Below are 27,795 nucleotides of genomic sequence, written 5' to 3'. Positions count from 1 at the left end.
AAGAAACACACACACACACACACACACACACACACACACACACAGTGAATAATCAGAATAATCAGAGCTTTTTGGCAAAATGAATAAAGATCAAATCAGGATAAGTTAATTAATTAATATAATAATGATTAATTAAATCATATCAAATTAATTAATAATAAATATATATATATTAATTAATATATATATATATATATATATATATTAATTAATTTATAATGTTTTTTAATGGCGTGGCCCAACAACTATCTAACAACTATCTAACAACTGATTAAACATTTCTATGGACATTCTACAATAATTGTAGAACATTTCGTAATCTTCAAATTCCATTTCTTTGACCAGATTGTCATTGTCAGGGTGCCGTCCGATGACGCGTATCTCTATACGCGCGTATTCGCGTATCAAAGCTCCGACCAATCGTTGACGTTCCACCGTTTTGTTCACGCCTCTACGCAGCGGTTTATAAGCGGTAATATGCAGTTTACGTATGTGTGTTTACATTTTATGTGTAGTTACGTTACACATTAATGTGTTTATCATTGAATTTCCCAAAATTATTAATTGCTACTCATGGAAAATCAAGAAAATATAACATCAGTAGATATCATTAATGATATTAAAGGTTATATTTAGAATTGTTTATGAAATAATATAAATCTTTTCCCATTTCAGAAAAGTATATTTACCTATTTATTTTCTTTTTGTGTGAATGCATTTTTCGCATATTCGTTTCTTCAATAAGAAGTATATACAAAAAAAAAAAATTATTCCAAAATAATAAAAAAGAAAAGAAAACAAGAAAATATTATTTATATTTTGCACTCAATTCTTACATTCTTTCATTTTGCAGCCGAATTGTGGATATTATGGATGGCATATTGATGGATTGTTAGAAACAAGCCTCTTACAACATCATTGCTTTGGAATATTCAATGAAGAGATGATGCATTTGTTATACATTGATGATAATAACATTGTTACAATGAATAAAGTATCATTAAATAAATCAAAATTTTCAGTACCTCTTTTGAGATATTAATCTCAGCAATTATAATATATGCATTATTTTACAGTTGAAAAGAAACAATCGTCATCAAGTCGTATAACCGATTTAGATGACTACAATGAATCTATAATTACTGCCTAAGCAAGACCAGGATTATATGATCATAGAATTCCTCTTAAAAACATTAAAAAAAACAAAGTTTATGGAATGAAGTACTCAACATTGTAGGAGGTAAGTAGTAAGTGGGGCACTATGGCGCGTCAAAACAAACCCCCACCACCTTCCCACTGGCGCCAGGGGCGTGGCCGAAAATTGGCAGTCACGTGGAAATGGAGCGTTCTGATTGGTCGGTGGGGATCGGAGATGATAATTAGGTAATTAGTGGGAGCGTTCTGATTGGTTGGCTCCGTAGCTGCCAGATGCGTGATTGGCTCTACCCATAGTGCCCCATGTGTGCGATTGGTTGTCGAAATGCTAGACGAGGTAGGGGAAGGGTGAGAAAGCGTCTGGGACCGATCGGAGTCCGAAAACAAAATGGCGACTGCGAAAAGAAATATGTCTGTAAGAGGAATATACTTGTCGAGAATGGAATACGATTTTTTGTTCGCGTGGGATGGAGCGAAGAGAAGAAAACCGATTTTTTCTGGAATTTTATTGGTTGTATACGGGATATGAAGAATCACGTTTTTCTTAGGGCGGAAGATTTCTAGGCGTCTCATAGGCGGTGAATTTTTTGTATGGGGGCAATATAGATTACGAGTGGATATAGGTTTTGAAGACATGCGATTTTCGGTGTGTAATAACTATTATTTACCAGCTCGTACGGTATTTGGGAGGAGGAAAACGAGAACGGACAGGTTCGCACTATATATTTCTGACGTCGATGACGTCGAATTCGGAGTTATACGAAGCTTTTATTCTAAGACAAACACGCGGATTGAATAAATTTTCTAGATGTAAACTCTAGAATTTTCTAACATTTGGAGTTATACACTGGCGAGGTTATGTTCCTTAATTCTATGGTAAACAAACGAAAAATATTTAAAAACGATTAGATATTTCTAGCTTGGAATTATGTGGGTAAAATTGATTTTAAATCGGTGGGAAAGGAAGTAAAATGGACAAAGAATTTATGTTACAAAAATTAGATTTATTGTTATATCATTATACAAATTATACCATAATAGTGTTTCTTTAATGTTTAATTGTTCTTAAAAGTACAAGTTTGTATATGACAGCACGTTACATGAGATTTTTCACATTTCTTTTTTCCATGAAGAAAGATTTTACGAAATAATTGTACGATTAGTTTATCATTATCTTCGTAATCTTCGCTGAATATTTTGAGAAATTGTTTAAGCTTATAACCGCGAGACAAATAATAAAGAAATACGCAGCAATATTGTCCACAGGTCTGAGAAAATGTGCCCTGTAATCGCGTGATGTTCCATTTATATGTAGTAGAGTTTCGAAGTCGTAGATTGAATCTGGAATCCAGGGGTGGTAGTCCGTAGCTATCGAAATACGTGCCTTCTCCGTGCTTGTCTAGGTAGAAAGCAACCCAGTGTTGTCCAGGACGATCGTGATTATCAGTGTTCGCGACGATGGCCGTCGACTTCGTCCACACCCTCGGGATTCTGTCGGCAGGATACACACCCGCATGTTCGATACTGAGATGATGCAACGCTCGTAAGATTTCGAGCGAATTCATCTTCCGCGGTGTGGAATGATGTTTGACTTGTTTTTTGGCTCGTCGGTGTCGTTATATTTTTATCCTCTTGCGAGGATTGTAGGGTAGAAGTTTCCTTTTTTTCACACTCAAGTTTCGATAAATCTTCTTTCTCGGCTTTTATTTGTTCGCACCTCGCCTGTTCTTTTTCTAATCTCTTATTTCTCCACGTAACGAGATTCGGAAAATTTCGCTTTATTGTAAAAACCTCGCTTTCTGTATCACTGTCATCGGAACTTTCAACGGTAAAAGAATTAGCGCTGCTTATGTAGCAGTTCCCTTCTTGAGATTGCATCCAGTATCTCAATTTGCACGCATTGCGTAACGCGCAATGAAATTTGTTGGAATTTCGCTGAAATCCGTGATGACCGCAGAGCAATTCATGCTCTTCGCCTTCCGACAGGTTTTTGAAAGCAGGAGAGATTCCTTCTAGATTATATACGTTTCTTGCGAGTGTATTTTCCAAATAATGTATCTTCTCTCGACCTCTGGTGTATATGTAACGCGCTTGTCGTGCAATTTCACATAGTTCCGCCATGAAATGTTTGGAATTGACTGTTCCGTCAAACCACTCGATCCCATGGAAGTTTCGAGAGAGCCAGTTGTTTTCTCGTCTGTATTTTTCGGGTAATTCGACAAATGGATATGGAGGCATCATAATACAGTGACTTATGAATGCTTCGTTAATGGCAACAACCGCTACTTCCTTCGGCATAAACTTTCCCTCAGCGTCGCGGAAACCTTGTATATCGATAACTATATCCATGATGCGTAGAATATACTTTCAATTTATTTTGCACGAAGTGACGACGTTCGCGTCTAAAGCAAAACTGCGGCTACTTTTTGTCAAGCTTTCGAAGAAATAGAAATGAAAAATAGATAACGGTGGGAGGGGGAAATTCGAGTATGTCTCATCCGCTAAAATCAACGATAATTTGACGCGAGGAATCGATCTCTAACACGTTATCGAATTCTGCGTAAACTATACAATTAATCGTTGAGGTAATAGCTTTTTCAAATCGCACCTCTAATCGTAAACTTCCATGTCTGACAAGATTCCAATGTCCAGCGCAATTTGCCGATAGATCGGGAGTGAGATCGAAAGCGAAAAGCGTGAAACCTTTGGCATAATCTTCTCTGCTTATAGAATTCCCCTCGTTTAGAAAATGGATGCCTGTTCCTGAGAAGAGGGTGTTATAAGCCTCGACATAGAGCGGATGGTCTTTTGAGAAATTCGGTTGCAGCAGTCTACTCGGAATTTGCACGCCATCGGCATATAGCGAGAAGAAATTTATGCCGTAATTTTTGAAATTAAATGGATTTAACTTTCTGTCGCCGTTAAACGCTTTGTTATCGACGAATCCGACTATTACTCGTTTCGGAAGTTGCCCGAGTATCGCGTTATCAATCGATTCTCTTACCACTCCGGCGTGAATCGTGAATGTTTTAACCTCGACTCGCGTCAGAGGATACTTGGCGGTTGTTTTACTCAGCATTCGCGCATGTTCGAGTAACACTGCGGGGCTTATTTTTGCTCTTCTTATGAGTAAACTAGCATCTAGAATGCGTATTTTCGACGTTGAGTTGCTTTCCATGAGGCAAAACGCATCTCTCGAGCGAACGAGTCTCATTCTAACCTCCACTCCGTTAATTAAAAATTTATCCTGATTAAAGATGTCGCAATGAAGATGACCTATTAGATCTACCGAACGTTCTCCTTGGATGTATCGGGCGCGTCTCACGAGAGAGCTTGATTGGGGTTGTCCGATTCTAATAGCGCGTCCATATAACCGGGTTCGTCCGTGTCCCATAGACAGGAAGTCAGATGGGAAGTTTTTGCCGGTGAAGAATAATTTAACAATGCTTCGATGTACGCGCGGTACGCGTAGGCGTTGTTTGGGGGTGATACGAGTTTTTGATTGAAGTACACGTCGATCTGATTGAACATCGAATGTAGTAGATGATTCACAGGGCCTACTTTGTTTCCTCCTGCTCCTCCTCCTCCTCCCACTCCTCCTCCTCCCGCTGTCGATGTTCCAGGACCGGATAAACTTTCCACTCGCACGCGAAGGCTTAGCATGGTATGCGTGAGATCTAGATAATCTTCTCCGTGTCCGGGTACGACGAATTCTATAGGCGCGTCGTCCGCGAGCGAGGTCACCGGTTTGTAATAAACCCATTGCGAATTCTCGATACTGGTTTGAGTAGGAGGTAAACTGAAAAGATCGAGCTCGCTCTTTAAACACTCGCTCGAGTGCGTATGAAGAAAGGACATATCTCACAAATTTACAAAGCGCCTCGGTTAAGCGAATATATCGGATACGGTGCGTTTTTTCCCGCTATTTCGTCGATGTTTCGTTGCCTTTTTAATTTTGCCCGCTTTCCTCTTCGATGATTTTTTTTTAATCGTTTTTTTCACGCCAATTTTCGATGATTTCTTTTTTTTACCGGCTTGTCTGCGTTTACGAACCGCGCTTCTCCCGGATTTAGCGGTGCGTGCGTCGTGCCCTCCGAAGGAAAACTGACCCGGTCGTATTTTCGTGGATGTTTCGTGGATGATATCCCGAGCCCTTCATCAAGTTACTTATATTTTCTTTGACTTTTCTCTTAAGATTTCCGCCCGATTCCTTGAGCCGCGTTTTGACTGCTTCCCTGAACGGAGTGTTGTTTTCAACATCCTCTATCACGCCAATTCCGGCGCGTAAAGCTTCTTTCCCAACTGCGCGCATTCCCCTGCTTAGATAAGGAAGTACTCTTCTAAATAATCCTCCGAGGAAACTACCGATCCCATGACCGCGCTGATAGGCTGAACCGACGAAAATTCGTGGAATTCCGCCTCCCCTGCCCCCACCGTTTTGCATTTCGTAATACTCGTCGTATTCCATGGAGACTTAGTTTTTTCTCAAAGCTTCGTAGACTTTTCACCGCGAATGGCAATTAACGGACGCGTCTAAAGTGTAATGTTGCTATCAGCGTTCCGGATACGAATGGTATTTTTTCTCCATGGTGATCTTTTATATCTATTTCAATTTTATGGAATTTCGTTTGACGCAAAGAAGTATATTGCAAAGTGGAGAAATATTTTACTAAATTCGTTCCGTACGTGTAATTACATTCGGGTATTTCGGTTGGAACGATCCGAAGAAGCGGACTCCGCGTATCGCCGGTTATGTAAGGTTCGCAAATGTCGCAATAAACGTACATTTTATCAGGGGTACCGTGCCATAGACTACAGGGTTCTGCAGTCCAGAAAGATACAGTGCGTCCCTCACCGATGTAATAACCGAATTTCAAAAACGTCGTTAATTCATCGGAATTAGGTAACTTGTGACGGTGAATTGTGCCGCCATCATCGACGTTGATCTTCAATATTTGAAAAATATTAGCTGGTAGATTTATATAATGAACGAGAGTACAGTTGTCGTCGCAATCGATGCTTATACGGACATTACCACCTGAACCTTTCCGTAGTTCGAAATTAAAATGCGAATCGCTGCGTCTGCACTCTTTATTAATCGTGTAGATAAGTTCCCCTGTATTTTCATAAATCCCTGTCTGTAAGTGCAATTCTTTCACCATAAACTCATCATCATTTTTCTCATCTTTTTCGCTCTTTAAATCAACAAATCTAATCTTATTATCGTTTCGACGTACGTGAAAAAGACTGGCGGGAAATTGAATCTCGCTAAGCGCGACTTCCCATTCCCCGAATAAATGTATGCCGTGAGGTAATTGAGTGGTGAAAGAAGAGCATGTATTTCCAGGGAAATACTTCTTACTGCTATCGCTCTGAAGAACCATAAAAAATTGTTCCTCCTCCATCTTGGAGAAAAGTTAAACTCGAAGCGGGAATCCAACTGTCGAATTTACTAGGATATCCTTGCCAGCTAACTAGCAGCTGTTTATTAGCACCGTGTCCTCTGCTTTTTATCACGCGCTCGACGATAAACTCTTCCTCCCTCAAATTTTTTCTGACCCGTGCTAATTCTTGTTCATAAAAAATCCCATCGATGTGTTCACCCGATAAGTCGCACAATTCGTACACGCGGGGTCTTCGCCAATGAAGAACGCGACAAACTCGAAATATTTCCTCGCTCCACCGCGCTTCGTATCCTTTCTCGAAAGTGGCTTTTGCTCTACTGACACGAACGAGATCGTTAACATCGAATTTAGCCTTTTGTTCTATTACTTTCGACGCCGCCTTCTCTCCAGCGCCTCTACGCCGCTCCATATTTTCGCGTGCGATGCGAGCATTTTCTCTCGTAACGGTTGCCGGTTGCATCCTGATGGACGAATGACGAGTGTGATTGTAAGCGCGCACAATATCTTGCAGCACTTCGATGTAACGCCGCGTATTTTTATGTGTAAAATAGCGCCACATTCGCTCCTTTAACGTTCTATTGAAGCGTTCAACGACGGCGGCTTTGACGTCCGGATTGCGAGTTACTCGATAACGTATGCCTCTTTCTTTTAAAAAATCTTGCATCGGTCGCGCGATAAATTCTTTACCCTTGTCGGTTTGCAAGTACACGGGTACTCGACCATCGCTTCTCGAGAGAATATTTTGAAAGGCGCTTGTCACGCATTTGCTCGTTTTATCCCGCAACGGTTCTACCCAGACAAATTTACTAAATACGTCGATAATCACGAGAAGATAAGAAAATCCGTCGTTGTAACTTTTGAGATTACGGAGTTCGATCAAATCGGCCTCCCACAGATCGTCGATATTCGTCACGTTGTAATGCAATCGCGGAAATTTTCGTCTCGACGGACGGTGCAGCGTGTACGCGTCTTGCGATTCGAGCCAGCGAGCTACTTCTTTACGAGAGAAATTCGGTTTAGCGGCGCGCGACAAGTTATCCGATGCCGAATATCCCGCATAGTGCGCTGGATCGTAATACACATTTTCAAGCCTGGTCATTTCAATTCACTCCAATCGAGTAAGCGTCTCTTTCTTGCCTGTCGAGAATCTTTTGCGAAGGTTATAGGGATATCGTCTTTACGAAAACGCGGCGAAAGAAACAATGCGCACCTCGCTCGCTCTTCTTCTTCTTCGGTCTTTTGGCGTTTTTGGCCCTTTCTCGTGCGTCGTACTCTTTTCCGCGTCGTCGCCGTCGACGTCGCCGGCGTTGACGTAGAAAGTTTTCTCGGTATTTTCGGAGTGGAACTCGCTTGTGGTGCTGATAATATCTTGACAAATGTGGTTGCTAACAATTCCTTATTTCCTACGAGTACAGCCGGGGTGTTTGTCGTACGTAGTAATCGCGCAAACTGACCTCTCCCTATTGCTTTCACGGTTTTTCTTTCTCGCATCGCATCGTTTATCAGTTCCGTGATATTCGAATCTTTTATAACGTCACCGTCGATAGTCACGATTCCTTCCTCGTCCCAAGTAATTCTCGCGAGTAGTGCTTTATCGATCAAATGTTTCAAAAGTAAACGCGCCTTGGCGCGAAAACTTTTCGGCACCTTTTCTAATATTTTTTCGACGCTTTGCCGTTCGCGCTTACGCAGAGACTCGCCTCGTAGTATATCATTTACTCGCCCGTCAAGATGCGAAAGTTTGCTCAATGGTTGTGATTCGCGCGCAAGTTCCACCACGTCTCCCTCCTGCGCATCTGAATTGTTCTCATCGGGGGTGTTACGCGTCGAATCTTCCTTTTGCGCTTTATCAAAATGGAGATATCTCCAAAGTACTTCTTTATATAATTTCCATTTCTCACTTACATCGCGCGGAGTGGGAGAATTAAGAATTTTGCTCATATCGGAATCGAGCCGCGACAAAGGCGTTCCGGGTGTTTGTACGGAATTTAAATTTTCTCCATGTATCGTCTCCGAATTCTGCCTCATGGAATTTTCCCCGATGCCTATTTCCGTTTGCTGTTGTTGTCGGAGACGATGCTGCATTCTTTCGAGATTTTCCGTGGAAATCAAGACCATCTTTTTTGCCCTTTCCATAATTAGGTTTACTCTCTCTCTCTCTCTCTCTCTCTCGCTGGTTATTCTCCGATAATTTTCGAAAATAGGAACGAAAGTATAGGCCCTATGAGATAGGGTAAAAATCCGCCTCGCTGTAGTAATAGCTTTTTCTTACTTTTCCAATTGCCGTCTTTTTTCGCTATGCGACGCAAAGATGCTTTATATTTGCTGAGACGATTTTTTTCAGAACGTTCGAGCGGGACGTTACCCTTGAGAGTATTGAAAACGCACTCGCGGATGCAACGAATGAATTTTTCATCCGCCTGACGTAAGAAAGAGGAGCGTTGATTTTTGTTCAAATAACACAGCGCTTTGAGAAGACAGATATTTTTCTTACCGATCGAACGTTCTGCGATTTTTCTCGCATTAACCGAGGATTCTCTTCTCTTCTTCATCACGAGGAAGTTGCGCGACTGTCGCAAGAGAATGCGAGTACGATACTTTTATACGAAACCTCCGGAAAAGGATCTGCGCGATACGTAAACGTAGTTCAGCGTATCATCGGGAAATATGCACGTGCGAAAACGATACTCGTCGGGAGTCGATTGTTTCAGATCGAGCAATAAATATCCGTGAGGTTGAGATGTGGCGTCGTGATACGCTTCCTCGAGGAACTTTGGATCGTTGGGATAGACTTGTCGAGCGAGATGGTGGATTTGCGCGCGATCTCGTGGATTTTTGAAAATCACAAAGTAATTCGCGTTGAGAGATATATCGCGTTGTCCACGGCCCTGATGAAAGAGATTTTGCGTGATGAGAATTACGCTGAGATTCTTATGATGACTTCCCTTGGTAAACAGATCCACGATCGCCTCGCTCGAGGATGATTCCCTCATAAGATCGTCAATTATTATCAATTTCGCGCGCGTTGGATCGTTGGAATAATCTTCCGGACGCGGTAATCCCTCGTGAAATTCGATCGCGGAATCTCGAGTTTCGTATTGAAGTTGCTGATAAGCATCCTGCCATTCGGCGTAATAAAACAAAATTCTCTCAAAGTAGACATCTGCCATAGCGGATAAATGACGAAGAAATCTCTTTACAAAGATTGTTTTTCCACATCCCGTCGGTCCGCACACGATCGACGTCCACGGATGTTTCCAACGTACATCCATTTCGCGAAATGAACGCCTTGCGCGTCGTACTCGGATTAATAAACAAATGGAACGAATAGAACACTTGATTTTTTTCTCAGAGAAATTTTTGAGATTAGCTTACTCGCGGAAGGGTCCCACCGCGGCGGAGGTGTGCTCGCGCCAGCATCTTTGCGTAACGAACTCGTACTCGTCCGCGACAAGCCGCGCTCGTACGCTCGTGCGAGCGTTCACCGCGAGAGCACCGTTGCTTACGAGCTTGTACGCGGTGCTCCTCGAAAGCTAATTCAAGTCGGAGAAACTTACTCGCGGAAAAAATAATTAAATACTTATTATTACGGACGTAAAAATTTATAACTTTTTCTTTTACAGATTTAAAAATCGTAACTTATGCGATTATAATTTAGGATTATAATTTAAAAGATATTTTACAAAGATATTTTAATGATTCTCTATTATAAATTCAAAATATTTTCTATATAAAAAATTAGCGATAAAAGAAAGTTATAGGAAAATTATAGGAAAGTGGGAAAAAATTGGATTTAAAAATTTAATTTTACAAAATTTTTATTATACTTTTCTTACGATTAGAGAAATAAATATTTTTATTATATTTTTTTCTTAATAACTAAACGCAAATTTACATTTTTAATTTTATATTTTCTAATCGAAACCGTATAATATACATTTTTCAAATTTCGCATTTTTTTCTTAAATTTAATACTAAAATAAACTATAACTAAAATAAAAATAATCTTAATTTTTACAAACATATTTATTCCATACATATTCTGTATACATATTCTGTACATATTTACATTTGTGAGAGGACGGGGAAAATCCGAGCCTTAACCTAACTTAATTAATTTTAAGTAAAATATTATGTCGTAAAACCATAGGGATAAGAAAGAAGATTGTCGATAAATCTGCGTTTTAATAAAACTGGAGCACACGTTTTCACCTCGTTTCGCGTTATTACTTCGTGAAACGCGGTGCGACGAATTGTTTTAAATCGCAGATTTATCTCTTTCTCCTCCTCTTTTTCCCTATTTAATAATAAGTTATGAATACTCTTAAAATTAAGCAGCCTCGAGTTTTCAAAGTTCAATTTAATCCCCTTTATCTTACATATTTCATATTTTCGGGCGTCCGGTGTACGTACCACGTACGCGTAAAATTTCGGTCCGCCAGAGACAAACGCCTCGATGAAGCTACCGCGCCCGTAACTCTCGAGTTCGTCGGTCATGTCACCCAAAAAATTACCTGTACGCGGTTCGTACTCCTCGGGATCACCGCTACTCGTATATATACACGAATCCGTATCATAATATAATACGCGACGATCTAATTTTTCCAAATATTCGTATAATTTTAATCGCGCCTGTGCCGTCGTGTATGCCGCTATCACCACGTTAGTTATCGGTGAAGGTACTACCGCTTCGCTCTTTAACCGCCATGAAACATATATCGCATCCTCGTTAACGGGCAATACACCGACTATCTCGTGTTCGGGACTCGACAGCAATTCGGCGAAACGCTGAGGGGATCTTATTATTTCTGTATTCGGCAGGTTACTCCGCTGGCCGAATTTCCCCCAAAACGAATTAAGGCAGAGTTTGGCGACGGAGCGTAAGCCGGAATTACGCACGATGTTGTTTTTATCAAGAACGAACCTTCGGTTGCTTCATACTCCCTCAGGTAGCGTTCTTTAGCAACATCGTCGTTGCATTCGCTCGGCCACCCACTCGCCTCTTGTTTCAATTGTAAAAAAGTATCGATGTATTCGCTAAACAGCTCTCCCTGTCGCGTTTCGGGGTTATAACACGTAGATTTATACTGCCAAATTTCGTCTACCCGCGTCACGAGATAATCTTTTTCGACTGCTTTGCGTAATTCGCAGGACACCCATGTGCCCTCGAACTCGCGCTCCGCAGGATCGTCGTGAATGCACGCATCGCGAGAAAATGATTCGCAGCATGTACGGCAAAGAGCAAATAATAATTTACCGCGCACGCGGTACGGTAGTACAGGGTGGAAGAGATCACGTGGGAGGGAGTACTCGGCAACGTACGAGACCCTCGACCGGAGTAAAATTGAAATTTGGCGCGATTCCAATTAAATCGGCGCATTCCTCGCCCACGTAAATATCAGGATGACCAATTGGGAAAACTCCGGTCTTGAGTACATACGGGTACAGAGAACATACGTCTACGTACCGTATCTTCTCGGTGCCCGTAACCTCGTATCGAGTCGCGATATTGCCGGTGCGTCCGCCGAAAAATGCATCGCGAGGATCGAGAGGTGGGATTTGCACCATGGGATGATTTTCGAGAAATTCTCGCATCTCTCGATTCTCGCGCATTTCTTCGTCGAAAACGCACTCCCATTTTTCCGTTAGGATATATCCTTGACGACGTAATCGCCAAGACATTGCAACCGTTCGTTCGTAACGCGCGTCAAACGAGTCATTGAAATTTTCGAGCGTTTTATCGCGATTTAATGGATAGCAAGACGGGCATCCGTGAAAAAAGCAACCGTGAAATTGCAAGACGTGACGCCGCGTCTCACCACCATTCTCGCATTCGTAATATCCGTCGACGAGCATGCCTTCCGTTAAACGATACTCACGTCCGCGTCCCGCGTGAATTATCCGATGACCTAACTCACGTTCCTTCAAAATTAACCATTGCGTGCCTTTGCGCGACTGGTTATCTTTAAATCTGTATCCACCCGAAGGAATGATTCCTATTTCTCCTTCGCGCAAAAAGTTTTTCCTAAAAACTCTCATGCACGTTGAAGCGATAGTTGTACATTCCTCGAATGGACACACGTTTCCATGCTGTAAGAATATCTTTCGGAAGGCCATGCATGCTCGGCGAAGGATATCAACATCGGTGCGACAATAGTCAAGTATTTCGCGTTGGAAATCAAATATTACATTTTTTCCCGACATTTCTGCGTGCCACGCGAGAAAACGTTCGCGTTCCTCTGTTCGCATGGTTTCGGGCGCGTAATAGCGAACATCGGGTAGTGGACCGACATATGATTGATTATCGACAGTATTAAATAAATGCGGAAAGACACCTTTGTCACAAGTATCCGGTAACCCGAAGGCCTTCGGTAATTCTGACAAACGCATCGGCATATAATTAACACTGTCGATAAATTTCGTGCGATTCACTGTTAAGACCATAATTTTTGTGCCGTTTAAAATTACTCGCGGTTCTAATCCGGAATAATTTTCTACAATGTGTCGAAGGATAAATTGCGCGTCGAACGATTTCGCGTTATGCGCTATGCAGATAATACGAGTAAAATGTTTTGTAGGGCGTGTTGCGAATTCGATAAATTGTTTTACAGGGTCTTGGCGAAAAACAAATTCGCGTACCCCGCACCATTCGCATCGCACCGACAAATCATTTATCTCCGCGCACGAATCGCAAATCTGTTGCGCGACACACAGAGTCGGGACGTGAATTTTTATTTCGGTTCCCACGAGCGATTGGTCTTGGCGTGTCTCAAAATCATAAAACACGAATGCCACTCGCCCCTTTTTGCATTTCCGCTCATCTGAGTTATTCTGCTCGCTCTCTCTCGCAAATACAGAAGAATCCCCGCCGCACTCAACAACGGGGGATCTGTCTTCGCGAGAGAGAGGCTGCATGTAACAAAGATGGTTTACGGGTTTTTGCAAACTGCAAATTTTACAAAAAGAAACGCCGCATTCGTGTTTTTTTGTCGTTTTTACAACCCGCCCGCATCCTTCGCAGAGACGAATGGTGTTACAAACGCTCGTCGGAGTTTTACCGTCATACGACTTTGTCGCCCGATGATGCTCGAAGCACGCGTTTCCGAAGAACGAACGCTTGCAAGTTTCACACCTAACGAGTTCCACGATTTCGCGTTGATCGCACGGCGGCACGTTGTTACAACGCGGACATTTATTCGAACAGCGGTGACCCCTTTCCTCGCGATACCCGATATTACATGGAATACAATACCCCCCTCTACTCCCCGAAGCTGCTTTTAAATTTAAAATCGGGCTATAATGTCGATGTTGCTCGTGATATATGATATTTAGCCGATATAAAGGTTCGCGTTCTAGAGAGGCGAGTACCGTGCTTCCGTCAAACAAGGGTCTCTCGCCGCGTCCAAAAGTAGCAGAATTATAAACAACAATAGCTATATTAGATGCGGCGAGAAAACGTTGGAAACATTCTATTTCCCGAATCCCGCAACCCTCCGATGGAATGGTGACACCAGCTCTCCTCGTCAAATCCAACGCGAGTTCGCGTTGTAACGAGGAATTCTGGTGTCTTACCACATTCCACCGTTCGTGAAGTTCCCCCGCACGCAACGTACCGCGCTCGTGATAAATTTGCGCGGTCACGAGAGAGCGAGGAAAACATAAATTATCGGCATTGGAGATTGATAAAATCGAACGTTTCGCAACGTCTTCCCGTGTGAGTTTATTTGAAACGCGTCCGCGACCTCTGGGTGCCGCGACATTGAAAACGCGTACGTTAAAATCACGCGCGATATCGAGACCTCCGGCACTTTGCGCTACTGAACTCACGAGGCGCCAAATGTCCTCGCGAGTTAAGTCGCGTGCCGGTCGAAACGATAATCCCGCCGGGCCGTGCGTTAAATCCTCCGAATCGAATGAAAATCCCACGTAATCGTGCGGTTCGGAGGTATGTAACGCGTAGGCATGAATTTCGGCGAACGCGTTTTCAAGCCAATTATAGACATCGGCTCCTTCGGGTAGCGGACGCAAACGGAACATCGCCTCTCTTCCTAATATCGCGAAATTTCTAAAACGGCGCGAATTTTCCCCGATTAATAACAAATAATTAAAATTTCTAACCTCCCCGTCACGTGCTTGTTCCCTTTCCTCTTCGTCCTCCCTCTCCTCTTCCACTTGTTCTTCTCCCGTCATCTCCTCCTCTTCCTCCTCCTCTTCCACTTGTCCTCCTACCTCAGCCGCCGCCTCCTCCTCCTCCTCCTCCTCCTCTTCCTCTTCCTCTTCCTCTTCTCTTTCTTCGCCTGCTGTTTCCTGCTCCTCTTCCACCTCCCCCTCCTCCAAATTTTCCCGAGGTGGAAGCCCTCCTCCGCGCTGCGGCTCTTCATTGCTCGCTTCTGTGCAAAAGTTACAAAAAAATTAGAAACATATTTTATAGAAAATACTTCGAGTTTGCTTAAAATATTATGTTCGTATTTAATTTAGTAAACAAGCGTATTTTTCTGCAGTAACTCGCCTTTTATAGATAGCGTCTTCTTCTCACATGGAGAATAGGGCTGGGAGGAATTCCTATTAAAAATTCGATAATTTAAAATTGAATACGAACATAAATCGTAAAAAGTAAGAAAAAAGATTATATACCAGGCGGTGTTTCTCCAATTTCCTCTTCCCCTTCGGGTTCTCCCTCGCGTTCCTCCATCTCCTCCTCCTCCTCCTCCTCCTCTTCCTCCTCCTCCTCCTCTTCTTCGTCTTGCTGCTCTTGTTCATCATCATCTTCTTCTTCTTCTTCTTCTTCTTCTTCCCCTTCTTCATCGTTCCAAATTCTCTCTCCCGGGACTACGGGGGAGTACATGTGGTCGTATTCTAAGAAAAAAATATATCGTAAATTTTTATTTTCGATAATAATATTATATCTTTAATCAATAAAGATATTATGTATTTTAATTAATATTTTCTCTCTATCGACTTACCGGGTGAAAACACTCGCTGATCTGGAGTACTTACTTCCGTATCTAAAAACAAAGTTGTATTAAGATTTTCTAATTTTTTATTATTTATTTTAAAAATTATTTATTTAAAAATGCAAACCTACCAGATGAGAGCTGAATAATTTCAGGCAGCTCCTCCTCTAATTCCTGCGTAGGTTCAATACGTGCCCTTCCTAAAAACATTTAATATTTTAATCTTGGGAAATTTTTATTTTTTAACATTACTCCTGTCTAGTTTTTAATAATAATGCTTACGTGCTGGACCTGCTTCTATCTCATCCTCCGCTCGTCGTCTTCGAATTTGCGTGAGCGGATTCACCACCGCAGTGATTCTTTGACGTGCATTTCTTACTATAATTTATTATTAAAAATTAGCTAAATCGCTAGTCCGATATATGAGTTACTTTTATAAAAATAATAGAGTCACTTACCATTGCGGAGGTGAGAGAGGAGATTTTGGATGTGACCACCCACATCCTCCTCCTCGTGTCCAACCGCACGTCGCGTTTCAATTACTTCTCCGGCAATCCGGAGTAAACGCGTGTCGGTAGCAAAATATCCTAGCTGATACAATACTCCCAATATTGTATCAGAACACTCGCAGGAAAAACGTGTGAAAAGCAGATAGTTGGCATCAAGCGAAACGTTAGATATTCGAGATAAAAATTTCTCCGCGTTTATGCGAATATCCAACATTGATGCTAACTTTATGCTTCTTTTAATCACTTCACTGCCCATTTTTCGCACCTTTATTCGCGTAAAATAAGCCGAAACTTTTAAAACTCGCTTGACGAAACCGAGATGAAGCTCGAGAGAATTCAACTCAGAAATAGTTTTAGATAGCGCAAAACGCACTATATATAGGGAAAATCTTTTCCAAAAGAGATTTATAAAAAATTGTAGAATTACCCTGTAGGTTTCGAGAGGGTGAGGGGTAGGAATGCTATCTCAGCCCAGATAATAAATCATTTTTTCTTGAAAAATTTATATTACTTGCAGCTTGACCCTTTTTCGATTTCACTTTTTTTTTGTTTACTAACGGCGTATAAACGACGCCAGATATATAGCACGTCCAAATAAATAGTTATTTAAATTTTTCGGAAGGAAAGTTCTCGCTTCTTCAAACATTTAACAAATTAAACATTAACAAATTTTAAACATTTATAAAATATTTCTTACTCGTACTTCTATTGTATATTTCGATACTTTCTTCTTCTTCTTGAAATAGTTTCTGCATTTTATGCGATGATTTTACGATGATTTTACCTTGATTTTTAAATTTTCTCATCTAATACCCTGACACGTTCGAACGTGATCGAACCTGTAATATTCGCTTTATTCGAGAAAATTCTTTCCTTGTTGAAAAAGAGCAACGTAAAATTATAGTTTATTCGAATGTTCAATAATTTATTTATTTAAAATTTTTCTCAGCTAACATCGAAGATTCGCGTGTGTTCGAACATGATCGAATCTGTAATAATTCTGTTATTCGAGGAAAGTTTTTCCTTGAAAAAAAGCAGAGACAAAGCGAAAATACGCGCTTCTTCTAGAATCTTCTAGAATCGGTTTAACTGTATATTATTTATAAATCGTATTTTTTTATTTATTTCAAAGGAGGGGATGATGCGATATAGGTAAGTAATATACCGCTACACTGCTTCACTCGAGTAACGACATTCGAAGCGTCTACTTCGAAAATATCCCTCCGAGTTTTCGTTTGTTAAAAGTGGACATTTTGTTCAAAATTCTCTCATCGAGTAATATGGCCGGACAACAAGAAGCTGCGAATCCCACTAAACTAGAAAATATTCGCAAGATATTTAAGAACTGTGTGCAAAATGTGGAACAAAATTTGTTGCTTTCTACGACGTACCCTCTCAATACCTCTCATACGAAGAAATTACACGTGGGATTACAATTATCTAAAGAAAAGAACTTCGAGCCTGTCGTTAAATTGGGTGGTAATTCTGCAGAAGGAATCAGCTTTGATGCGGACGCGTGGCAGCAATTTCAAGACAGTATTCGGTACATGAGCGCATACTTTAACGGAAGCAGCAAAAGCAAAGTAAATCCCATCACATTTGCAAACATATTCATCAACTTCACCTCTGCCTACGGTGCGAAAGCTGTATTGGTGACGTATAAGGAAAATGAAAATTTTCCTAAAGAAAACAATACCGAAAATACGCAAGCAGACTCGAAAACATCGGAACAACCTCCGTCGAAAAAAAGGAAAACTTATTCCGTTGCAGTTGTAATGCAACAAGCTACTTTTCAAGGGATGGAGAATATCGTCAAATGTATCGATGCTCGTATAAACCATCAAGCATCCGTCGTCGATACTGTTAACGAGTGCGCTCGTTATTTGATCAAGGAGGTAGAACTATGTCTACCTAACAATTACATCGACGCCGATATCATCAAACTCACCGTCCGAGGCAATCAAAAGGATATCGAACTTGCTGTGAGAACGCAAATAAATAATTTACCATTTTTGGATACATATTTTGATATTGTATTTTTAGAATTAATTACATTAAAATTTAATGAAATTACTACTATAATTTTATTGAATCGTGAATTATAATTTTTGTATAATATTCGTATATTTAATTTTGTAACAAGAAGAATAACTCTGTAACAAAATATATTCATATATGCGAAAAATAAATTCGGCTTATACTTGGTAACATAAATTCAAATTTACGTCGTTTCTTTATCTCTCCCTTTATCCTAAATTTTTCACAACTCTTCCTTTTTGAAAGTCATTTACACGGACCTGCGCGAGCGTGTTTTTCTATTGTCTTCTAGTACCTCTATGCTTTCCTGACCCACACGTTTCTCTCTCTCTCCCTTCAGTATGCCTGCATAGTTATCGGCACATCGAAAGAAAATTTTTTCAGCCAGCGTGTTTGTGGATAGGATAAAATCCTCGTATAACTCTAAGTTCGTCGTCGTCGTCGTCGTCAGAAACCTTTAGTCTGAACCTGTCCGTTCCTGTTTTCCTCCAGCCAAATACCGTACGAGCTGGTAAATAATAGTTATTACACATCGAAAATCGCATGTCTTCAAAAACCTATATCCACTCGTAATCTCGTATATTGCCCCCATACAAAAAATTCACCGCCTATGAGACGCCTAGAAATCTTCCGCCCTAAGAAAACGTGATTCTTCATATCCCGTATACAACCAATAAAATTCCACAAAAAATCGGTTTTCTTCTCTTCGCTCCATCCCACGCGAACAAAAAATCGCATTCCATTCTCGACAAGTATATTCCTCTTACAGACCCGACATTCTTTCTATTTCTTTTCGAAGTCGCCATTTTGTTTTCGGACTCCGATCGGTCCCAGACGCTTTCTCATCCTTCCCCTACCTCGTCTAGCATTTCGACAACCAATCGCACACATGGGGCACTATGGGTAGAGCCAATCACGCGTCTGGCAGCTACGGAGCCAACCAATCAGAACGCTCCCACTAATTACCTAATTATCATCTCCGATCCCCACCGACCAATCAGAACGCTCCATTTCCACGCGACTGCCAATTTTCGGCCACGCCCCTGGCGCCAGTGGGAAGGTGGTGGGGGTTTGTTTTGACGCGCCATAGTGCCCCACTTACTACTGAGGTATGTTCAAAAGCTTTTATTGTAAACTTTTCTTTTAAGTAAAATAATATAATTATTATCAAAAAATATGAATGTCGTTCAATGTCGTTGGTATAAATATATACAGTTCAATAAAAGTTATCAATAATATAAGAAGGGAGGGTGTGCGTCACGGCAGGGCCCGACCACAAACCAGTCGTGAAAACTCGTAATTATTTTGCGAAAAAATACCACCTCAGCTAAGAATCGAACCTGGATCTCCTGCTTACTGGGCAGACATCTTATCCTTTCGATTACCGAGGCATGTGATGATATTATCGCAATAACGTGTTTAGAACAACACGTCAACAATACAATACAATACATACACATATACATATATTACAATATACATATATATATATATATATATATATATATATATATATATGTGTATATTCTCTCAAATCCCGGTACAATAAAAAGAAATGTATTCATGACTTTGTCAATCTAAATTATTTTCAATGAAGCATTACAGTATTTGTATTTTTTTAATGCAGGAAATGATGTAGATAGTGTGCAAAAAAAATGGAAGCAACTTCGCGATTGTTACGTGAAATCAAAACAGAAAATTAAAGAATATATTCCAAGGATCGGTTGCGCACAAAGAATGCGAAATCAACATTTCGTTTATACGAACAAATGAAATTCCTTAACGATGTACTGGAGAAGTCAGCATAAGTTATTTATAATAGTTATCGGAAAAAGTATGTTTTAAAAGTATACTTTTCTATGCTAATTTAAAAAATAATGTAAATAAACAATATTAACAATTTAAATCTTCCATCGTAGTTTTCCATCGTATTTCGCACATAGTCCCATAAAAGAAATTCTAAAATAATTCGATTAATTTGTGTTTATATAGAAATTTGTGTTTATACTGTTACCAATTTATCAGAAAAAACATGCACGAGCGATGTTACTGAAGACATTGAGTTAACAACTGCAAATCCTATACTGTATCTCAACCGTTAAGTTCTATTGACAGTCAGCAATCGCTAATTGATGACCTTACGCCTTCGCCAAGCCATCAAAAACGGACATCAAAAAGTTAATCTTTTTAATTATTTATTGATGCTCATTACTATAATAAAAAAAGTGATCAAAAGTTTTTGAATCACTCATTGCCTTCAGAATCGAAAAATATTGATGATGACAAGGATGTAAGAGCAGCAATTTGTTCAGCTCTTGAAAATGGGTCTGTAAGAAAGCAGGATGCAGTGAATGGATTTCTACTTCAAATAGATCATCTACGAGCTCTCCCAATACACGAGAGGCATCAATTTGAAATAAAAATCTTATCTCAACTTTTTGCTTTAGAACAAGAATTAAATGCAATTTAATGTGTTTGTGCAAATGGTTTATTTATATTTCTTTTGTGATATAATTTGTTACTTCGTATTATTTATACTAAGTTTAAACATATATATGTGTTTCATAAATTTTCTAAATATGCTTTATAAATAAAAAAATGCAAATTTCAAATCAATATATGTATTTTATATTATTTTATTAATATTAAAAGTTATTATTCAGTGCCTTTTTCCACTGAAAAGGTACTGCACCCATAAAAAAATCAGATGCATTTCAAACCTCAATACCACTATTATTCTGTTGTTCTGTACAAATTGAAAATATATTTAATCCTTCAAAATGAATATTGTCATCTTCAGCATTTATGCATAAATGTTTCTGGAATACATTTCTTCTTGTATTATTATGAAATTGTGAAGTGCTACTGTTGCTTGCAGAAGCATAATTATGCTTCTTGCTGTTACAACGCTTGCAATTATCAGCTTTTTATAAATTCGCCACCTTGCTGCCAGAATGTCGAAGGCACTCTCTACGACTCGTCTTGCTCTGCTAAGTCTATAATTAAAAACTTTTTTTCTGAGGTCCAGATTGCTTATTCGAGGAAATGGCCTCATCATGTAAGATGATAGTGGGAAGGCTTCGTCTGCCAGTAACGACAATACAGGTCCATCAGTTTTTACAGGTGTAGCATTAGGTAGGTGAAATCAACCTTCATCAAAACATTTGCCTATAATACTATCCTTAAAAACTCCTCCATCACTATTTCGACCTTCTGCACCGATGTCGATCATAGTAAATCGATATTTAGCATCGTTAATCATTATTAAATTCATGCTATGATATCCCTTGTAGTTATAATGAGATGATTCACTGTTTGGCGGAGCCTATAGTAAAAATATATAGTTAATGTAATTACAAGTTACATTAGATTCAATTACAATTACAATTTAAAAAGTGATTAGTAAAAAAATGATTAATGAAATAAAGTTTAATTACTTTGACAACAGCAATTAATAATTAAATTTAATTCATTTACAAATTAAAACAGTAATTAGTAATTAATCGATATTTTTAAATTTGTAATTAATGTTGTCCATCTATGGTTTATCATAAAAAACATCTTTTAATATACTTGTAATTCTACGTGCTTGCCATCGATACAACCTATACAGTTAGGATAATTCCAAAGATGATCAAAATCTTCAGCAATTTTTTACCAATTCTCTGCTTTGTCCTTAAGAAAAACTGTCTCCTTTAAAATATTCCATATTATGTTGCAAGTTTCTGCTATTATTTTTGAAATGATATTGTGGACAACACGAAAGGCATATGAAATTGATGTTATGCTATCTCCCGAAGCTAAATAGCGGAGCATGATGTGTAAACGCGTTTCAGGAGAAATTAATTCGCGAACGACAAATTAATGGTCTAATAATTAATGGATCAATTAATTCGAGTAATTTTTTTCAATGTAATTGAATCATTCTGAAGTAATTACGAAATTTTGTTTTATCTTTAAGCTCTATCTCTTTGACGAGATTTTCACTAGCTCCTTGCAAGAAACGTCGATGCACAGTAAATATAGGTCGTACCCAAAATTGACATTGTTTGCCTTTTCTTTCATTCCTTACAACTTTATACAGTGCATACAAGAGCAAAATTTTTCGAAGCAGTGTTTCTTGTTCAAAACAACTTTGTTTAAATTTTTGTACTAAGACGAAAATATGTCCGCTAATAATATGTTCTCATCTAAATCCATTTTGTCTGCTACAAAAAAATAACATTTTATCACAATAACAATAATCGATTGACAAATCCATAAACGATAAACAATTGATAACAATTCCCATATGAAATTTTAGATTACTGAATTGATTTTAGATTTGTTTCTTTCTGCCGTTTTACGTACGTGTAGTGGACAGTGCGTTGCCGGTCTATGATTTAGGCTGATTCTTGAAAAGTCGGAGAAACAGGAAGGTTGTAGGACAACTAAGTATTACTATCACTATTTGAAGTTCGACCGTCGCCAGCAACGTCTCTCGAAGTTCTAACTCGGTCTCGTTTATTTCAACGGATAATGGATAATAATTTCTAGAACACTCGGTTATTTGACAAATAAAAACGCGAACGCGATATTTACACGGCTTACAGCTAATATCACAGGACAAAGAAAATCGAAACGTACAATGCCCACAAGGAAAGGAACATTCGAGACTAGAAAACGCTGAAACAAAGAGAAATCAGGAAAAAGAATGCTGAGACGATCGCTCGCGAAAGAAGTGGCGAATCGCTTGAAAACGCACGCTGCGTAGCCACGCGGAAACGCTCGCGAATCGCAAGAGATCACGGGCGGCTGCCGCACGCCGAACGCTGATTGAAGACTGAAAAGACGCAACGCAGACGAGTATGAAACGCAACGCAGACGAGAATGAAACGCAACGCGGACGCGGGTAAAACAGAGCGCACGCGAAAGAGAAACGCAGAGAGCGAGACGCGGAACTTTGACGATTGCACAGAACGCGGATAAAACGCAGAATAAGACGGGACGGAGCGGAACAGACACGGACGCGGATGAAACGCACGCAGATCGCGAATAAGACGCGCTCGCGAGCGAGAGAGAATCACAGGACCGACCGCGTGCGAGCGAGAGAGAAAGAACGGGCGCAGGTGAGAGAGGTGGAAGCGCACGGCGAGCGAGAGGAGCGGCGAGCACCCGGCGTAACAGGCGAAACGCCGCACGTGATCGCACGACACAGACACGATTGCGACATAGCACAGAACCCGGCACGTACGCGACATTCGACACTACACAGAGCGCGGTCACACTCGCACGACACGGACGATCGCAATGATATCTGGAATTTCTCTCTCTCTCCCTCCGCTAGACGTGTGGCTGTCCGCGCGTTCGATGGCTAGCACGAGGAATCGCGCAAAAGGCCGCTCGATGTAATGAGACTGACGGGGAAGAAAGCGGAAGTTACCATACTGGTTGGAGACGAGAGCGTCTAGCACAGAAGAGAACCACAAAAATGTGTTTGGTATCTCGCTCAACAATATAATTGTTACATACCCTTGGCGAAAATAAAGCGGAAATAAAGAGTTGAGCGTAAGTCGAATGTAAAAGAAGAGTGACAGAAGTGTAAACAAAGCTTTTAGGGAGCTGTTGTAGCCAGACCTACAACTAATAATAAAAGTAGTCCGCATAGCAACAAAAGTAGTCCGCAGGAATCTCGAAAAAAGTCTTTCGAAAGACACAAATGTATGATCGCCGAAATTGCGATTAGTCTTTCGAAAGACCGCAGAAATGCATCGAGAATATTGCAAAAAGCCTATCAGCAAATTCCTAAATTTGATGATTGAACCGAGCGTGATATTGATCAATCAATATCACGCAATCAATCGACTGTTGTGCGGGTCGTTTCAGGGATCGATCAAGGAGTTGGCGAGAAAGAGGCGCTCACCACTTTGTTCGACACTCAATAAACTTTATTAAAAAATTGATACAGATTGTCCTTTTTAATTCGGACCGCGACAGATGTGACGGCAAGGCGGATCTCGAAGAGTTCTCTCCTAGTATCGGTCTCCCGTTTTTATTCTGTTCCAGGCGGCCGGTCCTTGCCGTGTCATCAAAATGTTCGTCAGCGTTCACGGTATATTTTTGGGTCGCGCGGCGGCTTTTCGCGTAAGGACCGCGCAACCCGGTTAGCAGTTGCTTCATGTGGAGCGATTACACAATAAATGCGCGATTAGCACGGTAGCGTTGGTAATCGCTATCTCTTGATAAAATAATAGTTCGTCGGGTAAAGTATCGCTTGCCGCAAATCCGCTTTGTCAGCGATGGGCGTGATTGCGTTCTCGGCGCTCGCGACATCACTCCCCCTTTGATGGAAGGTGATCTTACTTGCTAGTTTACATATGTGTCGCGTAACTGTAATATAATCGTATGCTTATGACTAATATAACATAGCATCGTCGCGGCGTCTCTGTGCGGTCATCTCGCTTTTCTTTTGCTTTTTATTTTTGTTTTTGTTTGTGCGCCATGTTATTAATCCTATTATAGTTATTATTACTATGCAGGTGCCTGTTCCCATAGAGTATACAGTGTATTTATTTTTGAGTAAGTTATAATCGCTATCTTCTAGAGTTTCTCTTATTTCTTTTAGACTTACGCTTAACTTGGTTAAATCTACGGGGTTCTTAATTATTTGTCGTAACGTGTCGGTTTTCGCTAGTTTATTCTTATCGGTGTCTCTATTTTTTATTTCTAATGTTATATTGTACTCGGGGAGGTAGTTTTGAATATATTTTATTCCCTCAATTTTTTGCGCTTTTAATATTACGTTTGGTGTGATTAGTTTGCAATTATCCTTTAGTTTTATTTTTCCGGTTTCTTCTAATACAGTTTTTTCTTCTATTTACTTTTCGCACTTAATGCTAATTTCCTGCTTATATGCCGTGGAGTAGAACCACGCTTGCTCCTTCGTCAATGCTATCCACAACGGTGTGTTAGATATCATATGATTCTTTTCGCAATAATTGAGCTGCCCTGGTGTATGTGTATATATTTGCACCTCGCATGGTGCTGTTGTTTCCGCATAATATGTCGCGAAGTTCTGTTCGCATGTGTATGTGTTTGTTTCTCGTATGCAGCGTTCTAACTCTACTTCCTCTAGTAATTTGTAGTGGTGATTCTTTTTATCTATAGTTAACAAAGGATGGTTTATTTTTATGTAGGCGAATACATTCGCATGATCGTGTACCGGTAACGGCATTGCTTTAACTAGTTTAAATGTAGGGTATACTACTACCGGAAATCGCAAGATTGTGTATATGTATGGACCATCTGAATACGCGCTAAAAATAATGTATGTGTATTGTCTGCCAGTGCTCAGTCTGGATTTTAAAAGGAAAGTGTAATCCCATGGTTAATTGTGTAGCCGCTTCTCTGAGGGCTGTTATTATGTGTTTGATGGGTAATAGTCGTGTCGGTATCATTCCGTTTTTCCCGTATGTTAGGTAGTCTATTACATTTTCCGTGTCCTTCGTTAAATCATTCATTATCGTTGTCAAGATTAGTAAGTGTTCGTATACATTTGCCTGTAGTGTGGACTTGGTCAACCGTTGTTCTAGTCGTTTTGTCGCTCATTATCAGATTTTCGTTATAGTTTAGAGTATTTTCTAATTCGTCCAAGTGCGCTATTGGCGTTGATTACTCTTATTTGATTTGCTACTGCGTGCTGCAGTACCTTGCCGTTTGTTCGTAACGTTTGCAGTTGCTCGTCTATTAGTTTCTGATCGTCGGCGTCCATCGTTCCGAATAATATTTTGCTGACCGACCCGACCGCATCTAGCAGTCCTCGTCGTTTGTCAGTCGTTTTGTATAGCGTTTCTACTTGTGTCAAGTAGAATCAACAGCGTGATCAGTTTGGTATTTTCTTTTTCTATTATCCTCATAATGTTTCGGCAACCTAATTGAGCGTTGCCTATTACTTTTCGGCACTGTATTGCGGTTTCCTCCATATAGTCTTGCAATTGTTGATGTCTGATCTCTAATTCTTTTGCGCTCAGTTTTATCACTAATTTCCATGCTGATTCAGCCTGTCTCAGCTGACCGATTTCCTCGTAGTAGATTCCTGGCTGGTGCAAGAACAATTCCCAGTCAAGAGCATGCCGAGAATCAGGTGTCACTTGTACTGCTCTTCTCCACATAAGGAGCATCCTGCAAGTTTAGAGTTCAGGTTACTTTTCCGTGAATCCTAGTCGTGCATTTTTTGTGTGATACGTTTAATATTATAAATTATTTTGTTCAGTCTGCCGTCGACCGTGGTCTGTTGCGCGTCGTGGGAGATTTTTAGTTTGTTTTTTGGGTTTTCCATTATGCAGTGCACTAGGTGTGGTTGGGAGTATGTTTCCATTATGTGTGGCGAGTGCGTGCGGCGGTCATACCGCCTGATGGCCCAATGCGCTGAGGATGTCGTCCACGGTCGTCTGGACGGGGGAATATCGTCCCCGTGCTCCACGAGCAATCTGTGTCGAAAGGTCTCCTGCGCCCCCTCCGCCCGTCTGCGAGGAGCTCTACCCCCGCAACTCTTTACGGGTGCAAATTTGCGTTGCCACCGGGCAACGGTTCGTCGCCGTCCTGCGTGACTGGTGAGTCCTGTATTTTTCTTTTTACTAACTTTAATTTATGCTGTCTTTATTATTAATGTCTTTATATTACTGCTTTTGCTTTTTGCTTTTCGCGGATAATTATTCGTATGCGTTGTTTGCTAGTCTTCGATGAATAGTTTGAGTCGGTTCGCGTGCACCGTCGTAATTTTTCGTTTCTGTTTAATTTTGTAATTACGTCAGAGGTTTTCTCGATTATTTGATATGGACCTATCCATGGTGCTTCCAATTTCTTCGATCGTCCTCTGCGCACTGCTTCGTCATGCAGGAGGACCTTATCTCCTACTTTGAAGGTTTTAGTATTCGTATTTTTATCTGCATAGTTTTTTGTCTTTTGTTTTGCTTCGCGAATATGTTCTTTTGCTACTTTCTGTGTGGCTCTGAGTCGTTCTCTTAGTTCTTGCGCGTAATTATCGTATAGTATGGTTTCGACGGCGCTGCCAGGGCCGTAGATAATGTTGCTCGGTGTCCGTACATCAATTCGAACAGCATTTCACTGACGAAGTTCCTTGATTTGTCAGTACTGTCTCCGGTATTCCGAATTTGCATATTATTTTTGTGGTGAACTCTTTGGTAATCGTGTTTGCTTCCTGGTCTGATATCAGTATTGCTTTACTAAATTTTGTTAAGTCATCTTGAAATGTTAGTAGGTATTTATTTCTTTTCATGGTGACCGTGAGTGGTCCTACGATGTCCAGGGCGCATTTTTGAAACGGTCTTTCTGCCGTGTCGGTCAATACTAAAGGCATTTTGGTTTTCTTGCTCAGTTTGTTTTTCTGGCAATATTCACATTTGGCGATGTATTCTTCCACATCTCGTATTGGTCCGTGCCAGTTGTGCATTAGTCGTATTCGATTTACGGTACGTGTTACGCCTTGATGTCCTCCGAGGGGGGCATTACGATATTCGTACATTATTTGCTCCTTGTCTTCTTTGTTATATTCGCGTTCTTCCTTGTCGCGCTCGATGCTGTTTAACTATGTGTCAGGCGATCGGGTTTCTGCTGAGCGAGTCAGCATTTGTATTTCCTTTACCGGCCTTGTGTACCACCTCATAGTCGTACTCTTCTAATTTGAGCCTCCATCTGATTAATCGTGAACCAGGGTCTGTTATACTAAATAGCCAG

At 40.5% G+C, this 27,795-nt stretch overlaps 3 protein-coding genes, 1 long non-coding RNA gene and 1 pseudogene across 5 annotated transcripts; 2 read left to right on the top strand and 3 right to left on the bottom strand.

Moving 5' to 3' along the window:
- Nucleotides 1–208: 208 nt before the first annotated feature.
- Nucleotides 209–19,552, top strand: LOC148937531 (uncharacterized). 2 transcript variants are annotated; one of them, XR_016138309.1, is made up of 3 exons: nucleotides 209–472; nucleotides 854–1,240; nucleotides 19,276–19,552. It is a non-coding gene; the product is annotated as an uncharacterized LOC148937531 (long non-coding RNA). The 2 variants fall into 2 exon arrangements; XR_016138308.1 differs by lacking the exon at nucleotides 19,276–19,552 and adding an exon at nucleotides 19,170–19,221 and having other exon boundaries at nucleotides 210–472.
- On the bottom strand, nucleotides 8,914–10,221 carry LOC148937534 (uncharacterized). Its single transcript, XM_089072263.1, has one exon. It carries the CDS (start codon nucleotides 9,830–9,832, stop codon nucleotides 9,161–9,163), a length of 672 nt encoding a protein of 223 aa, XP_088928389.1. The 5' UTR covers nucleotides 9,833–10,221; the 3' UTR covers nucleotides 8,914–9,160.
- Nucleotides 10,361–14,679, bottom strand: LOC148937533 (uncharacterized). Its single transcript, XM_089072262.1, has one exon. It carries the CDS (start codon nucleotides 14,595–14,597, stop codon nucleotides 11,853–11,855), a length of 2,745 nt encoding a protein of 914 aa, XP_088928388.1. The 5' UTR covers nucleotides 14,598–14,679; the 3' UTR covers nucleotides 10,361–11,852.
- LOC148937532 (uncharacterized) lies at nucleotides 16,144–18,585 on the top strand. Its single transcript, XM_089072264.1, has one exon. The coding sequence runs from the start codon at nucleotides 17,304–17,306 to the stop codon at nucleotides 18,126–18,128; it is 825 nt and encodes a 274-aa protein (XP_088928390.1). The 5' UTR covers nucleotides 16,144–17,303; the 3' UTR covers nucleotides 18,129–18,585.
- A 973-nt stretch (nucleotides 19,553–20,525) lies between the features above and the next one.
- LOC148937530 (uncharacterized) lies at nucleotides 20,526–25,810 on the bottom strand (annotated as a pseudogene).
- Between the last annotated feature and the right edge of the window lie 1,985 nt (nucleotides 25,811–27,795).

The sequence above is a fragment of the Pogonomyrmex barbatus genome, unplaced genomic scaffold (genome assembly GCF_055798465.1).
Source record: "Pogonomyrmex barbatus isolate J1 unplaced genomic scaffold, ASM5579846v1 scaffold13, whole genome shotgun sequence".
NCBI lineage: Eukaryota > Metazoa > Arthropoda > Insecta > Hymenoptera > Formicidae > Pogonomyrmex > Pogonomyrmex barbatus.
Note: the sequence above shows the minus strand (reverse complement) of the source record. Positions and strands in the feature narration are given on the sequence as shown.